Below are 18122 nucleotides of genomic sequence, written 5' to 3'. Positions count from 1 at the left end.
TCAGGGGAGTGTCTTTTAAACTCCATCATGTTCTTGGAGGTCTTTTCCAACCTAAATGGTTCTATGATTCTATAATTCTATGTTCTGTTGTAGTGGGCAGCATAGGGTTTGCAAACTAACTGGCTGCTTGCACTCCCTAGGAGAATAGCCTTCTGTTCTACCATTTGGAAACATACTTTTCTTTTGATGTATTTGGGTTATTGCTCACTGTGCTGCACCCAAGTTGCTTTCACTTCAGTGAAAAATAACTATTAAATAGGCAAGCACGTTTTAGTTACAAGTTATTGCACTTCATTAATGATGATCTTTACTGTTTGGGTAAACCATATAAAATTTGTCAAGATTATACATAAATCAGATTTTTTTTTTCTTTTAGTATTGAACTATCTGTAAGAAGTGATGGATTTAATATAAGCCATGACACACTCTTTCTCCAAACTTTATCTGATTAAACCAGTGTAGAAGGATGCTTTGGTATTTTCATTTTGGTTTGATTAGCCTAATTTGTTTTATTTTGATTTAGTGAAGTTGTGTGTGAATTGCTTTGGTTGCATGATTTTGGGCAGTAAAGTCCAAATCTGTCAATTTTCAAAGCTTATTGCGAGATTAATTTTGATATTAAAGAAACAGACATACCAAAGTAAGATAATAAAGTAACAATGTTACTAAGTAAAATGCCAGTGTTATCTTTATAGCCTTATTTGAGTTCATGAACTAAGTGGTAACATTTTCTGTAATGGGCTAATACTGTATGTGACTTTTCTCGTGTTTTAAAAAGCAAACAAACTCCACAAATCCATCTGCCTTGTGACACCATGCTGCCCTGGGTCATTCTCAGATTTTTTCATTTTTAAACTCTGTTCTATAGCCATGTCTCTCTGATTACTCGATAGCGTTAGTAAATCTGCCATCGAATAAAAGGCTCCTCTGTTGCAAGTGTGTTTGTTGACAGTTAAGGAACAGCGGTCGACATCTCGGGTCCCGTCACAAGCTCCTTGAGTTCTGTTGCGCAGTTTCTTCTGCCCAATTCTCTATCAGCTAAATTCTTTTTAACTTCTCTTTTTTTTTAACCTGTGTCTATTTGTCAGGTTTCTCATTCACTCTCTCTTTCTTGACTGACCTTGCTCCTCAGTTAGTGTTTTTGCTTCTGTGGTTACTCTCACTCTTACTGTCTTTCTTCTGACTTTTCTTTGGGTTTTTTTATACATCTGGTCCTATTCCTGCCTTCAGTTTCATGTCGGATGTGCCTTCATTTATTCCCCAATTTGATTGCATTTTCCAGGCTTTCTTTTGTCATCTTAGCTGAAAGGTAGGCCCAGTTACTTACCTTCCAGTGTTTCTGGATGGCCTGATCTTTGCTTAGTGATTTCATTATGTATTCTCTCTATATCCCCAAATTTACCCCGCAAATGTGTGAAAGCTAGTCAGCTTTGAAGGGGTATTTGTGGGGACAGAAAGGGGGAAACTGACAGTCAGCTCTCTGAAAAGTCATGTTTCTGTTGCAAACAATAAGGATGCATGAAAGAATGGCATACAAAAATTCAATTCACAGTTCAAATTGTGATAAAAGTATAATGAACTAGAAGAGTATAGCAATTAATTGGTAACATTACTATCCAGAAACCATAAAATAAGAGCTGACCTATTCTTGATGTTGGAAAAAATCCTGCTGTTGCTTCTAATTCTATTTATTATGGAAAAAATGGAGTCTTCCATTTAAACCCTTGTTGATGGATTCTAAAATAAAACCAAAGTTTGGTACTTTGCTTAAAAGAGGAATTTGGATGTTACTACTCTGGATTACACATTGTCTTCTAATATTTGTTAGCACGTTTCTACTCACTCTCCCAATACAGCAGGAGCTTTAGCTATAGACACACTGAATTCAGACACTTTTTTAGCCGATACGAAAAATTTAAAGGAGAGCCTGTTGAGGCATTGGTTTGTCCCAACAAAAGACGAAGTAGGATACTGATAACTTAAATGTTAAATGGGTATATTTGTCTGACTGGAGTAGAGGTCTTTGGAAATAAATGCTCCGGTTTCATCTGATAACTGAATCTGTGCCAAAAACCCCCTTAATGTCTAAAGATTCTTTGTTTGGAAGCTTCACTCGGTGTGTATATACAGACATCTATATGCATGTGCACACACAATTTTTTTATATATATATTCATATGTATATATATGGTATGCAAACATGACTTGGGCATAAGGATATTACATGGATAAAAGCATGATATTTGAGGCATTATTAGAAGAAAATGATTGTGAGCAGCTGGGTAAACAAAAATCTTTTTGCAAAGTTTGTAACTGCAAGTAGGAGGCATTTTGTGATCGAGGCAATGATCTCAAAAGTTGGAGAAACAGCTTAGAACATAAACAGAACACAAATCCTTCATTTTCCTAACCCTGTGTCATTTAGCTTGTCATGTTGTAGTGGTGATGTCACATATTGTCTTGTCATAATCATGAACTTGGAAGGGTCTGTAGGCGTGAAGAGGTGTAATTAACATGTTTATGCCTTTGGTCACCTTTTAAACAGTAATTTTTGCTGATGTTGATTGCAATGTTAAGTGAATGTTGTTTATGCTAATCTAAGCTAGACACTGCGATAGTTTTAGGTATGTCCAATCTAAATTGATCCATATCATAGCTAATGCTTTATTTACCTATGTTTGTAATTGAAAAATTTTCTTTTGGAGAATTCGTTTTCTGAAAGATGAGAACAAATGATGAATTAACTTGTTGCTTTGGAGTGTTTCTCTAAAAAGGCATTTTTATGTAATGTTTTCTTGGAAATATATCTGATCAAAGGTTTTTGGAAGCCCCAGCATGTATGGAAGCCCCAGCATGTATGTTTGTCTGCCTTCTTGGTCTTGGTTCTTGAAATTTGTTTTTGCATTGACTATAAGAGAGTACAGATGTGTGGCTTTGAAAAAACATCTTTTTCCCTCTGGTTTAAAGTACTGGTTGGTATAGGAGTGTATATTTTTAGGCTTGAGAGAGATGAGTACTGGAAATTTTCTCTAGGGTTTTTTTCTGAGTAATGCATACGATTTAAAAGTAAATTAAAAAGACTATTAATGGACTTGAATGTTTAATGCCAGCTTGCTTTGCTCGTTTGAAGAAGCTGCTTTCTCTTTTTTTGATATAAAAACACTACTATCCTTTTAATTTTACCTTTGAGATGTAACACCTGAAACTTTCTGTACAACAGTTAGCTACCTTCTGACAAGTTGTAAGAGAATCTGAGATAGTGTTAGGGATACTTGACATACTTCCTGCATGAGAAAGTTTTGATACCTTTTTCTTGTTTCAGGCAAGCTTAATGTTGTAGTAATTGTGTTGTTACAGTGGTTATGGATGTGGCAGTATTTGGAGGTAGACATGGTGTCTTATTAGATCCCCTGGTATTGGGCAGCTTTCAGGCAAATGAGCCTTTCAGCCACATGGTGAAGGTTTGTTTGGTTGAAAGCTGGTCTCTTTTTCCAGTTATACGAGTTGGTCTAATAAAAGATGCTACTCCTGCCAAAGGTCTTAAATTTCCTTACCTCAGTTAAGGAAACATGCTGTTTTAGTTTGGACTTGTTTGTCTTGAATGGAGAATAGTTGTAATGGCTTTAATTTGTTTTTGTCCCCTTGTACATTAGCGTTGTTTGTGTAGCTAACAGCCAGGTGTCATAGGTGGCTTGTTTTGTAGCTGGCCTGACACACTTTTGGTTAGCAGCGGAAAGGAGTGTGTGACTTCTAGGTTTGCAAAGCCTGTGAAGAAGGTTAATCCCTGCCCTGTGCCAACAAACCGATATTTAAAGAGCAACTTGTAGTTTTCAGCTGCAAAGAGGTTGCTATGATCTCATAATTTAAGGATTTTACAGACTGAAAAATTAGATTTTAGACTCATTTCTCTCTGTCAGAAAAAATCTGAATATTGAAAATCTTTTTCCCTGCCCCTCACATTTTCTTAACATTCTCAGTGGGTCTTGTTGGGGGGAAGTTATGTTCGGTTACATTTATCAAACCTTGATAAATATGTAATCCATTTATTTTGTGATAATGGAATTGAAAGTATACCTACAGGTAGAATGTGATCTGCGCTGTGTTTACTATAAGTTACGTAAAGGGAATGTAATTTTATTTTCAGGTGGTAGAATAAGGTTTTGAGGCAGCCCTCAAAATTAATTAGTTAAATTAATTTGTTAAATTAATTACTTAAATTAATTTGTAACTAACGTGGTGTTTCCTGTTGTATATTGAATCTGTAATATCATCTTTTGTCGAAGGGTCTTACCTTTTCTTGCATTTACTTATACTATTTTTACTAAGGACGTTCTTTTCCCGCACAGTTCTAGTTTAGGGATGGTGATGCAAACTTTATAGTGATCTGTTTCAACACAAAATTCCTCTTAATAGAGAACAAAGTATTTAACCACTTTAATGTCAGTGTTAGGTGGCACAGGGGAAGAATAAAAATTGTTCAGAGGAACCTGCAAATACTTCTTCCCAATAAACAGTGCTTTATGAAGTTGTTATTCATCCTTGTAAACTTAACTTAGTGGAGATACTAATGCGGTATTTTTGTCATTATTATGTAGTAACCTAGTGTTTCACTTTTTGCAGTCTTTCAGAAACGAGAGAGCCATGGCCACAGAAATTGGCTCCCCGCCCCGATTTTTCCATATGCCGAGGTTCCAGCACCAGGCGCCTCGGCAGTTGTTCTACAAAAGACCTGATTTTGCACAGCAGCAAGCAATGCAACAGCTTACTTTTGATGGAAAGCGGATGAGAAAAGCTGTGAACCGAAAGACCATAGACTACAATCCCTCTGTAATTAAATATTTGGAGGTTAGTTAATTTTCTGGTTTTGTTTGAAAAACTTCTTTCCTTCCTGAAATTTGTGATTGTGCTTTTCAGTGTCCATAGAGTAGTCTGGAATACTGGGAGATCTACTGCTGCATTTTCAAACTAAGTGACAAATGCTTGTAAATTTGGTATAGTATGGATACGAAGGGGTTTGGTCCTTGGTAATAAAACTGCACGTATACACAGCTGATTTTGTAGTTTGTGTAAAGACCAGTTTTTATATTCTGTCTTGGAATTTCGACTTGGAGTGCAGTTGAGTGTCTTGTGTTCTGACTTTTCAGTGAACATAAGAACTCATCATAAATAATGTAATTGTTCTTATTTTTGTTTTGAAATAGAAATTTCCCAAAATGGGAAATAAGCTATTACCCCCTCCCCTCCAAAACGAGGGCACTATAAAAATGATTTCTCATCATTTTACTAAATAGCACTGCAGCTTGCACTGTGGTCTCTGAAAATCCCTCTCTGTACAGTTAATAGATACAGAACAACTTAAATGAAGTTTTGTTGAAGAAATATTTCTGTGAAAATGCTTATTTAGCTTTTCTGATGGGGTGGTATTAATTTCTTAAGAGAAATAATTTTATGATCAAGATTTGCTGTACAAGAACTGGATATTAGCTCAGAAGAAATAGAATCAAATCTGTAAATATAGGAATTGTTGGAATCTCAACAGTGATGTTGTAAAAACTTGATGAAATGAATTTGATCTGCTGTGGCCAGTGCATGATTATAGCTTGTAAGTGTTAACAATTGGAAGTTTTTCTCAATAATAAATTTAAACTATCTTCTAATATATGTTTAAACACCAAACATTTAAAACATATTCTTCTATTTTAGGAATTCCCCAAAAAAGATTCTATTGCTAGTGGACTAATTCTGAAAAAATAATTTTAGTAGTTCAGGACCTTTTTTACTTTGGCAGAAATAAGCACCCTCGAACTTCTGTTTATTATAACAAATAAAAAAAAAAAAATCTGTATGTTTTGTACACTTACACGAAATCAGGATATACCAGAATTCCATTTCAGTCCCAGCTTCAATACTGCTGATTTAATTTGATGTGGTTCTATAAAAAATGAGAAAAATGGTTTGTATGTAATTTGCTCCTGGCTTAAGAAATTCTAACAAACTGTAGTAGTGTATGTTGGAAATGTTTTACCTGGAATTTTAGCTTATGTTTCTGATATGTACACAGATCCAACTTGGTAAAGTCTACAGCATGAAGCGGAGATAATTTCATTCTTAATTCATGTAAAGTGTTTTTGAAAAGGTTGTGTTTGACAGCTTACAAAATTTAACTAATTGAAGGCATTTTTATCTCTTGGTCTTCTAAGTTGTATCCATTTGAATGCATTATTATCTTTATGCTTCAGCCACAGAAGCTTCCTTTCTAGCTCATGTCACTGTGTGGGATTTCACTTTTCCCATTGTTTGTTTTTTTTTTCCCCACTTTTTCCCACTGTGTGGGAGTTCATCAGTGCAGCTCCTAATGGTGTAATGCTTATCCTGAAAGTAAAGCTTCTTGTAGAGTACCTATTAGCCTGGGCAGCAAAGTACCAGTTGTTACAATAATGTGGCTTACTACATAGGACTGCTCCTTTCATATTGTTAAGCTGCAATTTTAAATGAGCTGCTTTAGTTCATGAAATTAAGCATTCTTGAATCTTTTGCTTATGCTGTATAAATTCTACCGGTTTCCTGAGACCAAAGTCTTTTAACTGAGTTTATTCTAAAATCTTTGGAGTGCTTTGGAATTTCCCAAACAGGCTGTGAACCATGATCCTTATTTTCTGTTGTTTACCAATGAAGTATAGTGGTGGTATGAACTCGGAGTTGTTTTCTTCTTTCCAGAATAGAGTATGGCAGAGAGACCAGCGAGATATGCGAGCAATCCAGCCTGATGCAGGATATTATAATGACGTAAGTAACATCTTTCTATTCCCTGATGAAGTTCTGTGGATAAAATTTCTCCAGAAAATTGGAAGGATTCTGCCTATCAGCTGAGGTTATCTTTTTGTCTACAAGAGGCCTTAAAGATACGAAGGGTGTCTTCACTCTACATTATCTTGTTCTGTCGGAATCCATGTCCATGAAGAGAACCTGACATTGGATAGGCTTTTAGTTTTTGGACGTAAGAACTCTCTGATGTAATGTACTGAGCTTGCAACGCTGCTCTTGAAGATGCTGGTTCTGGATGTTTGAGATGGTAAATCATGCAGACTTTTGAACATTTCTACCAACCGAGTTCTGATTATTTTGAACATTTCTACCGACTTACTTCTGATAATATACCTGCAAATGAAAAACCTACTTTTCCAGAAATAGGTGTTCAGAATGTATGCTTTTCTTGCAGTTTCTGGTTAGAAATGTCATTACTAAATCTTGTGTTTCTTTTCTCATAGTTGGTCCCTCCTATAGGAATGCTGAACAACCCTATGAATGCTGTAACCACAAAATTTGTTCGGACATCTACTAATAAAGTAAAATGCCCAGTGTTTGTTGTCAGGGTGAGTATAGCATTGGATTTACTTAGTTTTATTGTCTTAATTTAAATTAGAATGATATTCTTAACTGAAGAAAGAAACCATGTAACAGTTAAAGCATTTCCAAATAAGACTAGCATGTGGAATATATGGACTACTTCTGTGTCTAGTCTTTCTGTGGAGGTTTTTAGGAAATCAAATGGTAAGATCTGAGTACAAAATAATTCTTGCTCTTGGAGTTTGAGATGCACTTCCCACACCCCCCCCTCATTTTGGGGGGCTAATATATCTTGACTCACAGAAAACCAGGCAATTCGGTCTCTGTGCTGTTTGACTCTTGTAGCATCTTCTAACAACTTTTCTGTGATGTCAGTATTGTTTAGTGTGGATATTGTGTGCTAGAAATGTACTGGTGCCAATAAGGTGTTTCTTCTCTACGACTAGATTTTTCTCGCTGCTTTTACAGTGGGCTTTGTCCTGTTGTTACAAAAGTCAAAAGCCCTCTGGCACAGTTCTGCATTTTTGTCTATCTTGCATCCTCTAGAAGGTCATGTAGTAAATTTCAGTTCTGCAGATTCCCTGCAAGAAGTTTATGATATATTTGAATGTTATATTTGCACAGTTTAGTTAAATTTTTCTTTTGCAGTGGACTCCTGAGGGGAGACGCTTGGTCACTGGTGCATCTAGTGGAGAGTTCACTTTATGGAATGGACTGACTTTCAATTTTGAAACGATATTGCAGGTAAATTCATCTATCAAGATTTCTGTGTATTTCCTTGAGGTTTCAGAGCATGTTTTAGGAACACATCTTCATCCTGCTCATCATGGGTCTGTGGTCTGAGTGTGGTAATGGGAGCCTTAGAGGTCTTTTATTTTTTATTCTGCTCTGACCCTGTGTCAGACTGTGGCTATAGGCAATTCATTTAATGCTTCTCATTCTTTCTCCATATGTTATACTAACTGTTCTCAAGAACATACTATGAGTATTTGTAATAATAAAGAAACATTTTGGAAACAAAATGCAAATACTCTTCATTTATTATTTAGAAGACCATTGTATACAAAGTAAGGGTAATTTTTTTTCCACAATAACATCTTGAATCCAACTAGATCATCATTGCTTTCGTTTCTTTGTTGCAGCTGTTAAGTAGGAACTTTACTAACTTTTGTGTTTGTGTGGGTCGGACAGTATTTGAACATGTTTGCTAGAAATTTTGTTTCTGAATTTACAGGCTCACGACAGCCCTGTAAGGGCTATGACTTGGTCACACAATGATATGTGGATGCTGACAGCAGACCACGGGGGATATGTGAAATACTGGCAGTCCAACATGAACAACGTCAAGATGTTCCAGGCACATAAGGAGGCGATTAGAGAGGCCAGGTTTATACACAATATACCATTTTCTGTAGTACCTATTGCCATGATTAGACTGTTCTCTAAGTGTATTCTGGGTGCAGAAATGCATGGGTTCTGTCAGATTCTGGGAAACTTCCTGCACCACATAAACACAATATTTTCTTTTGTTTCCACATTCTCACCGTTTTGCTGGCACCTTTCTGAATTAGTATTGTCCCAGTATCCGCCTCTGCAATATGTTAGAGATGTATTTGTCTGCCGCATTTTGCACTGGTATTCTTTTCATTTTTATATGGTGACAATGTGTATCAGTTATTCCTTTTTATACGCACTGTGTAAGACAACAATTTCATTCCAAATAAAGAATTCAGTCTTTAATAATCTAACTGAATAAAATATAAAGCCTTCAGAAATAAAACACCTGCATAGTTCTCACAAAATAATAAAACATTAAATAAAGTGAAGAACTGCTTGGCTTGGTGAAGCCAAGACTTCCAGTAATACTAAATACCCACGCAGACTGCCACATACAGAAGTCTAATGTTATGGGTTCTTCAAGCTTGAAACTGTAAGCAAGCCATTGAAAAGAAGACTGTAGGATATTCTCTTGGTTCAGTGTTGATGCCTCAGTTGTGCAAATGTCTATTTATATAAAAAATGGAATCTAAAGTGATACTATCAGTAAGATGTAAATGAAGGATGTTTCTAAAGCAAACCTGCACATAATCTTTAGTAAGATATGGAAATGTTTTTAAAGTAAGCTTGAAGAGAAGCTGCAGATCCAAAATGAAGCTAAAGCAGTGTTTCTTCGGGTTCAGGTGCTGGCCCTTGGTGATAAAGGTTCACTGCCACAAAACCACTTTCCACTAAAGTCACCATTTTTCTTTGATAGGGTGCAGCATTTTCTACCAGAGTTTGGTTATGAGAAGTGCTTACATTGGATTCAGTTACTGATGACTGTCATGGCCATACACTGAATTTCTCTACTATTTTAAGCCCTTTCCTGATCATAAAGATCTAGGATTTCACGAGGGCTCCCTCATGGTCTTTCACTGCACCAGAAAGGAAGTGAGTGCCTGTCAGTTGCTGGAGATGTTCTGGCCCTAATCACACGGCTAAATAACTCCTTGCTTTTCCAGTGACTTTCATCAAGCGATACTGGCTGCTCCATCTGGAAGCTTCTTCTGTGTCTGTAGGATTCTTTTCATGGTGTTGATGGGGTGTAATAAGAGGGATTTTTTCCAAATTACTTTTACAATAAGTGGTACACTTGATATATATACAATTTTTTCAACAGTTAATCCAACTAGCATTTTCCTGTGACCAGCTTTCCCTTATTTTTGCTTCTCTGCTGCAAAGCACCTGTGGCTGAAGAGGAGTTTTTTCCTAAGAACTGTTCTCCTGTGCTTCTACACAGTGTCACTTTCTTATGGTATTACCAAACATGAAAGTCTAAGGTGACAGTTACCAAATCATATTGGTGTTGCTTCTCATCCTGCAGAGAAGGCGCTACCGTGTGCAGTCATAGGTAGGAAGGTGCTAAGAATAAATTCCGGATTTTTTCCTCATTTGACAGGGGACTGCAATGCAATAGTAATCCTATGCTAAATTCATGTCTTGTGATGAAGTGTCATTTGGCAGGCACTGTATTCACTTAAAAGTCCCTATGTTCAAATGCATCCTTCAGTCTATAACACATTACAGTATAATTTTGCCCTGTCTGAGAAGCATAGATAATCTGTTAAATGCTGACTTCTTTCCCCTGCTGTGTGTCTTCATGTAACAGTTTCTCACCCACGGATAATAAATTTGCTACATGCTCTGACGACGGCACTGTTAGAATCTGGGACTTTCTACGTTGCCATGAGGAGAGAATTCTTCGAGGTATGTGTACCAAAAGTACTGATTGGGGTATTTCAGGAGGGGGAAAGCCTTTTTTTAACTAGGTGTTCACAATACAGAAGTATCAGCTTGTCTACATTTTTGTATTACATCCCTGTCTTAAATCCTCCAAACAAGTTTTTGTTTGGCTGCTGCTATAGGTGCCTTATAATATTCAGATAGGCTGCAGTTCACAATGGCGTTACTCTGTTTACTGTCCACTTAAGCTTTAAACAATGGAGGTGGATATAAGGACATTTTTTCTACTCCTAATGTTGGTAGGAACAGCTGTTTCTGGATCAGGAATAGATTTATCTTTCTCCAAAGCTTAATCTTCGTGAACACTTTTACTTCAGATCACGCATCTTCATGCAGAGGATTCCATTCTTTTCATGGGAGTGCCTTCCATTCTGGTCTCTTCAGAGGCAAGGTAGTTACTTTTTCTCAGTCCTTAAGAGGAGGAGAGCATTTAGGTAGAGAAAACAAGTAAATGGTGATCTCATCATGCATAGCACATGCAAATAATCCTAGCTTCAGTTCAATAGTTTTCTGTCCACCATCTCTATGTGCTGACTTCTGGTGCCTTTCCACTGGCCTTGTTGAGCTTTCTCTTTCTCTTATTGCAATCTTACTGAGCAATAACAATAGCTTCTGGCAACTATTCCTTTCTTGCAGAAGATGTCAAAGGTACATAATTTAATAGAATGTATTAAAGACTGCCTTGAGATTGGGGGTTGTAGGCATGCAGATAAACTGCAAAGAAGGTATGCAATAAAAACGTGGAATTCCGGTTTTAGGTGTGTGAGCTTGTTCAGTGCTTTCCTAAACTAAGGATTTTTCTTTTTTAAAATCATGCTTCCAACTTGGACCTGCATTATGTATTTTATGAAGTAGAGCTCTCCCTGTTTCTCTTGACTCTTAAGCTCTCTTCTTGTTTTACTAATGCATTACTTTTAAACATCACTACTTTGAAAAGACATTGGGCTCCAGTGTTCTTGCAATGATGATATTTTAACAGAATCTGTACATAGACATTACGGTAGATGTGTTCTGTACAGGAGCTGGCAAGCAAATTTCTAGGCTATATCATTTACACCTGTTATTCTGGAAGGACCCAAACAGATTTGGGACTGTTTTGCTTGATGCTTTACAAAAGAAATCATTCTGCACTAAATACATTCTATACCCTCCTGCAGGTTTGTACTAACTACTTATTTAAACCATGTGGAGGAAATGGGGATTGCCTCCATGCAGAGTTGTCAAGATTATAAAAATCCCTTTGATTCTTCTACATTTTTTTAACGTTCTGCACAAAGTAGGAGTAAAGCATTTAATTTAGGCCATAAAGAACAGAACTTGCATTACATTTCCTGCTGTTACCTTGCAAACTTGAACATTGTGATTATGACTATCCCAAATAGAATTATGCTTTAATTTCTTAGAGTTTATACATCTCAATATACACTTTTTAGTTTGCAAAATAGCTCTATAAAGAACAATTTTTGCTTCTACTTATATGATGTACCCACAATACACTTCATCTTTTATGTAAGTTGGAAATACTTTGAAAACTTTACATCTCTGGATAAAATTGGACAGGGCAGATTATTCCTTGTTTCTACTGTCAGATAAGGGGAAAAAAAAAACCCCAAACAACCCAAAACAAAACAAAAAACCAAACACCACTACCAAAAAATCCCCCACAGCAAAACAAAAATAATACCAAAAACCCCAAGTGTTGGGGGTGGGAGGATGTTTCTGCAAAACATGCAAGTTTGATTTGGTTTTGTTCCCTAACACTGTTGTTAAATATGATCAGAAGACATATTTGAAAGAGCTGTATGGGTAACACTTAAGTAGCTTTCTTGGTGGAAAATAGAAGCTTTCATTTTGTTATTTGGAGTTTAGAGCTTATGGCATTAGGAAGCTGATCTTCAGCTTTTTGCTTCTCCACATGCATTCTGCTTTAACATATTTAGGAGTGTGACCTGTAAATCTTTGCTTAGTACAGCCTTCAGAATGTGTGAACACTCATGCCACTGCCATTCCAAAGTTAGTGGTCTGTAAATTAAAATTCTGGTGGCACTTCGCTAAAAATATATTTCTTTACATACAAAAAGTGTTTAGATCAAATACCATGCTAAGGAGTGTTTTTTATTTCCTACTTTCACAAACCATGCTTCAGCTATTCTGATTAATATTGATGCTGTGAAGTTGAAGGAATTCTACAGTGTAGTTTGGATCCAAAGCTTCACTTAGTGTCTTAAGGTATTCTTCAGGTTATCACACCTGATTTTTATTATAAAAATCAAATGAAACTATCAATTTACAATCAGATGTGTTCATACAGAAGATTATCACTCACAGGGATATATTATCAATATATCATTATTCCTACTGATTTTTTAGTAACAAATTAAGGAACATATTCTAAAAAACAGACTTGAGGACTTTAATGCTAAGGAATGCTTTTAAAGCAATTGTATAAAGAGCATTAAAGGTACTGAGATAAGCTTTGCTGATACAGAAAGGACAACATTCTATACACTTGTTACAGATACTTCTGTTTGCACTGGAATGAACTAATGTAATTTATTTCTATTATTTGATGAAATGGTTCCCTTTACTTGAAACTGGTCTGAAGGAACAACTCTAGTCTTACCTTCCAAAGAGGATTGGAAAAAGAAATTGGAAGTGGTAAATTACATAGGACGACTTCTTAAGGTTTTGCTGGAGTTCTTTCAGCTGTCTACAGTAGGCTACACAATTTTTTCAGTAGTTAAAGCCGTAAATACATGGGCTGCATGAGAAACACTTATTAAATATGTCCAGCTTCCTTTTAATTTGTCAAAATCAAAATAAACAGGACACACTGTTTTGTTCTTCATACATAATGCCAGAAGTTCTGGATCTTTTTTATTTAATCTGGCTTAGAGTCACCTTGCTGCCCAGCTTTTCACTAATTTATGTTACTTTGCTGCTGTTTCTATCATCGTAGCTTTCCAGGGCATAGTAGGTGGAGTTTGGGCATTTTGTTAGAAGTATGTGCAAATTTATCAGGCTCCTTTTTAATATTGTAAAGAAATAAATAGGATTAAAATCTTCCATTTCTCGGGGAGCCATCTTTAAGTAATTCATCTTCAAGTGAATTATCTTGGAAGAATTTGAAGGTGGGGGAAATGGCATTGTCATAGTCACTTACCTGCTTGCTTCCCTTCAGCGCAATTACTGTCTGTCTCTTCTCTTGAAGTAAAGGTGCTGTACTCCTAATTCTGCACTGGTAGTTTTTGCCTACGTTAATTTCTGTCATGTTACCATCTTGATGATGGTAACAAGTTTGGTGCACTTGCTAAAATATGCTGGTAGGAATTGAACTGATGTTAAAATAAAAATGTTTTTGTTAAAATATTAAGACATGGAAAACAGTCTATAGTATAGCAATATGTTGTTTTCATATCAATAATCTGTTACTCAGAAAGGCATTTCCAATAATGGCATTTATAACAAAACACTATCAGGTCTTTAGTCTAAAAAGTTGCAGTGAAGTTAATGCCAGGACTCATGTAAACAGTCCCCATTTCTATAAGAATGTACACATTGATGATTTTTAATAATGCTAATTACATCTAGTGAAAAAATATATGCAGTAAAAGCTTGCTGTCCTTCTATTTCTATTGAGAAATAATGTTATCGATGATTTGACTGGTGGCTGTGAATCTTTGGGTATTGGGTCTGTGCTAATGTATCCCTGAGAACATTTTGGGTAGATCATTAGTAAACACGATTCCTTAATTATTCCCAGCATGAAATCATGGGTTAGGAGGCTACCAACACATTTCAGTGTTGTCAGTTCCACTGTCCTTCCTTCTCCTTCCTTTCACAGTCACACACAAAATCCAGTAGAAATGTGTGCTTGGGAGGACTCTAAGGCTTTCATTCAGAAGTCTGGATGAGCTATGTGTTCCCAGGATTTCAAAAGTTGCCTGGCTTAAATAGGTCTTTTGGGGAGGACGACTCTACCCGGCTCTCTGAAGGATGGTAACCCAGGCTTTGAGAAGATACTTTGTAGATAAGTTTTTCTATTTTCTGGCTGTAAAATAGAGTAATACATTAAATGATCTTCCAGCCAACATGGTAGATTTGGCAAAAGATTTTTCTTATCCTGACTTGAACAATTAAAAGCAATCATGATTCCTTTACATTCTGTCTGGATTTAAAATTTGCGATTTGTAAAAACGTGTAATTTCTTACTAGTACATGATTTACTCTAAGGAAAGTCTTTTGCCTGTCTGTAATAACATTGTTCTGCCTGGAATTTCCTGTTCAGGCATAACACCAGTGCAAAAACTCATCACCTACACAATAACATGTATGTGTGTGCATGCATGCAGAAGTCACAGCAATCACGGTAAACTTATTTTTCATCTGCTTACAAGTTCTGAAAAAGTACCTCCACAGCTAGTCGTACTGAAACAACTGGAGGATTTTTTCTTCCTTCCTTCCTTCCTTCCTTCCTTCTATTCCGTTTCTGGATTTTCATTAGCAAATAAAATACCATGAAGTGTCTTTAGTTGTTTAAATCTATTGTATGGTTTGTATACTCTGCACTTTCTGCCTGAAAGCGAAGGATCTCTTTGAAGTTTTTGACATCCGTTTTCCCAGTCAAATAGCAAATCCTGTACTTAAATTCAGAGGTGGTGTGTTCCGTAGTTAGAAGGAACCTGAGAACCAGAACTAACCGGAACTACATCTTCAGTTTGGTCCTTCACTTTTAAACCTTAGTAGCTAGCTCGTAGCCTTTGAAGCAGGTAGCTTCTAAAACTGTTACCTTTTCCTAGAATGTAATTGAACTCTACATTGGATAATTTAAAAGAAAAAAAAATCCTGATGTTGCTGTTTCCATCTTTCTTCCCTTTATGTGAGGTTTTTCTGTTGTTTTCCTTGTCTCAGTAGGGAGAGAAAACCCAGCAAATTCAAGAAGTGCATGTATGTTGATACTGTGTTTCTTGTAATGAGACACAGCGTTTAAACCTTCAGTTTTTTGTGGGGGCTTGCTTCTTTGTGCTGTTAGGATTTCAGGTATATTTGATATGTCTTTTAGTCTACTGATGCATCCCTACGTGAATGAATATTAGAAGGATTTTTCCTCAGAACAAAAGCCCAAGATGAGATGAGACCTGGCTGATATTGGCACCAACCATATCAATCTAGAGAAGGCAAGTCCTTGAATTTTTGAACTTAAAAAAGATAAGCTGTTTTGAAATGCTAGTATTGAATTAGTTAAGTATCTTTGTTGGTAGATTTTAGTACGGCAGCTTATGTTGCAGGTCTCTGATCTTCGTCAATCTTCGTTGCCAAAGCGAAGTTTGGGATGAGGGAGAGGGATAAGTTGCAGCTAAGTCTTTTGATGTACAGTTGCACTCTGAATGGCTGTGCATCAAACTTTTATGTGTTTTAGACACTAGAAATGTTAGGGAGTTCGCTCACTGGGATGATAATAGTGAACCTGTGAGGGGCTTTTTTCTTCACGAACAGTTCAGATCACTTGCACAATCAGCGATGCAGGAGCCCTTTTGTTCTGCCATATGCGTTGTGCCAGCCCTGGTTGCGTGCAGAGCGGTCTCTTTACACAGTCTCGTTCACTTTTTCATCTCATTAGGAAACCCCTCTGTTGCCTTTGTGAGATTAAGAATTAGAAATAATATAAACAATTTCCAGCTTCATAAATGGAAGTTATCATGCAAAATATATTTTCCTAGTATCTTTCTATACACTTTTTCCAGAGTTAGTAACACCAAGGACTTGGAGTGTGAAAACATATACACCCTCCTGAGTTCATAGATAACCTCAGTCACTCTTGCTTGCTAGGGTGGTGGGTATAACCTACACTAGATGGGAAGAATCCAGTCTCTGCTTGCTTGAGGCTACTAATGTTCAGGTGTCATCTAAAAAGGCAGTTTTATTCCTGAATATGACTTTCAAAGCTACAACGTCTTGGTTTTCTCTGTATAGGAAACTTTATTAGACGTAGACTTGTTAAAATATCCAACTCTATTTGTGTTAAATGTAAAAATCCATCTGAGAGTTGAGAAAGAAACTTCCTGCTATGTTGACTTATATCAGGTTTCTATTTGTGAAGTGTTCTGGATTGGACAAAAATTTTATTTTGATCTATACTTGAGGTCCTTGGTTTCTGTGGATTAAAAGGTGGTGATTAGGAGGTAGCGTCATGATGCCTTTGCTCTGCTCCCTAAAACAATGCCAGGAGAATTAGAGGGTATTGAAGACTGCTTTTGGAGCTGGTTGCATCTGATATGCCTAAAAGTATTCGTTTATATTGCAGTTCAGTTCTGAGTAACGTTGAAGTACAACATACTAAGTCTTAGATTCTGATTCTCATCTAGAATCTAGTGTTTTAAAAATCCTGAAAAGTTAATAACTAAGAATATATAGAATTCTCAAAGAATGAATGAAAGAGATCATGAGAGATGAACCATAGCACCATGCTATAAAAGAAGTTATACTGGACACTTCTGTCAACGCTTTTCATGAGACAAGAATTAAGAGGTTCTGTGTGAGAATGAGATTATTTCAGATTCAATTTTGAAGTCTCTTTTCCTCTCTCAAAATTCTCCTGAAGCTGAAAGTTATATAATCTCTCATGTTGAGTGCAAGGGCAAATTTTACACTAAGAAGATTAATACTTGTAATAAATATATTTTGGTAAGCTTGGGGGAATATTGAGAAACCCTTGTGTTTCACAGGACAGCCAACTCTTAGTGCTGCTGATACTTCTGTAAGAAGTTTTTATGATTGCATCATTAAGACTTCTTGCATCTGCTTCCTTTTGTGTGTTTGATAATTGCAAGGGGTAGATAAATACTAAACTAGGCGAAACCTTTTTTATGGTTTGTTAGTATAAAGTTAGTATAAATACTTCAGTGCTGAGAACTGTACTGTCATCTGTTGTGACTACATATAGAAGTAAACATAATGTGGCATGATACTCTGCATAGTGGTCAGAATTTCACCTACAGTGAAAACCATTGATGCAGCAGTGAGTTTTGTCCTCGAGCCCTGCTCGTTGTTCTTGAGAAGGAAGAACAGAATTTTAAGTGGATTACGTTGATACTGATGGAGAAAATCCTGAACTGCAGAGGCATTTAAATACTGATGACACCAGTCTTCCTTTCTCAGTGCAAGTGTAATTGTTGAAAAGGATGCAGGTTGTATGCATTAAGGATGGTGGCTTCCTGGTATCTACTCACCAGTATTTGTCATGTCAAGGGTTCTCAACAGAAGAAGAATCATCTGGAGATAGTCTTACGCAAGTTATGTTAGTATCTCATCTTCTCTGAGAAAATCTTATGTGGATAAATACTCGGAATTGGGCACTTCTGTCTGACACATCATTTTCTACTACACTGTAACTACAGAAATATGCTATTTTAGAATAAATGGTAGAAGTCTTCAAAAACCAAAACCCACAGTTCCCTGGTGAAAATAATCCATGTCAGTCCTTAGAAACTTTC

At 36.4% G+C, this 18122-nt stretch overlaps 1 protein-coding gene across 12 annotated transcripts in view; it reads left to right on the top strand.

Annotated features, from left to right (window-relative positions):
- WDR33 (WD repeat domain 33) overlaps window positions 1-18122 on the top strand; it is a 71676-nt gene that overhangs the window by 13382 nt on the left and 40172 nt on the right. For 9 of the 12 annotated variants that reach the window (XM_075158024.1, XM_075158030.1, XM_075158033.1 and 6 more), the window contains 6 exons: window positions 4621-4845; window positions 6718-6786; window positions 7269-7373; window positions 7996-8091; window positions 8582-8733; window positions 10496-10593. In XM_075158024.1, coding sequence (XP_075014125.1) covers window positions 4642-4845; window positions 6718-6786; window positions 7269-7373; window positions 7996-8091; window positions 8582-8733; window positions 10496-10593 — 724 coding nt within the window. In that variant the 5' untranslated portion in view covers window positions 4621-4641. Of the gene's footprint in view, window positions 1-4620; window positions 4846-6717; window positions 6787-7268; window positions 7374-7995; window positions 8092-8581; window positions 8734-10495; window positions 10594-10946; window positions 12359-15691; window positions 15807-18122 lie in introns of those variants that run through there. The other 3 variants (XR_012674808.1, XR_012674809.1, XM_075158026.1) reach the window with 3 other exon arrangements.

Source organism: Calonectris borealis, chromosome 9, assembly GCF_964195595.1.
Source record: "Calonectris borealis chromosome 9, bCalBor7.hap1.2, whole genome shotgun sequence".
NCBI classification, from domain to species: domain Eukaryota; kingdom Metazoa; phylum Chordata; class Aves; order Procellariiformes; family Procellariidae; genus Calonectris; species Calonectris borealis.
This window is presented reverse-complemented; position numbering and strand designations above follow the sequence as displayed.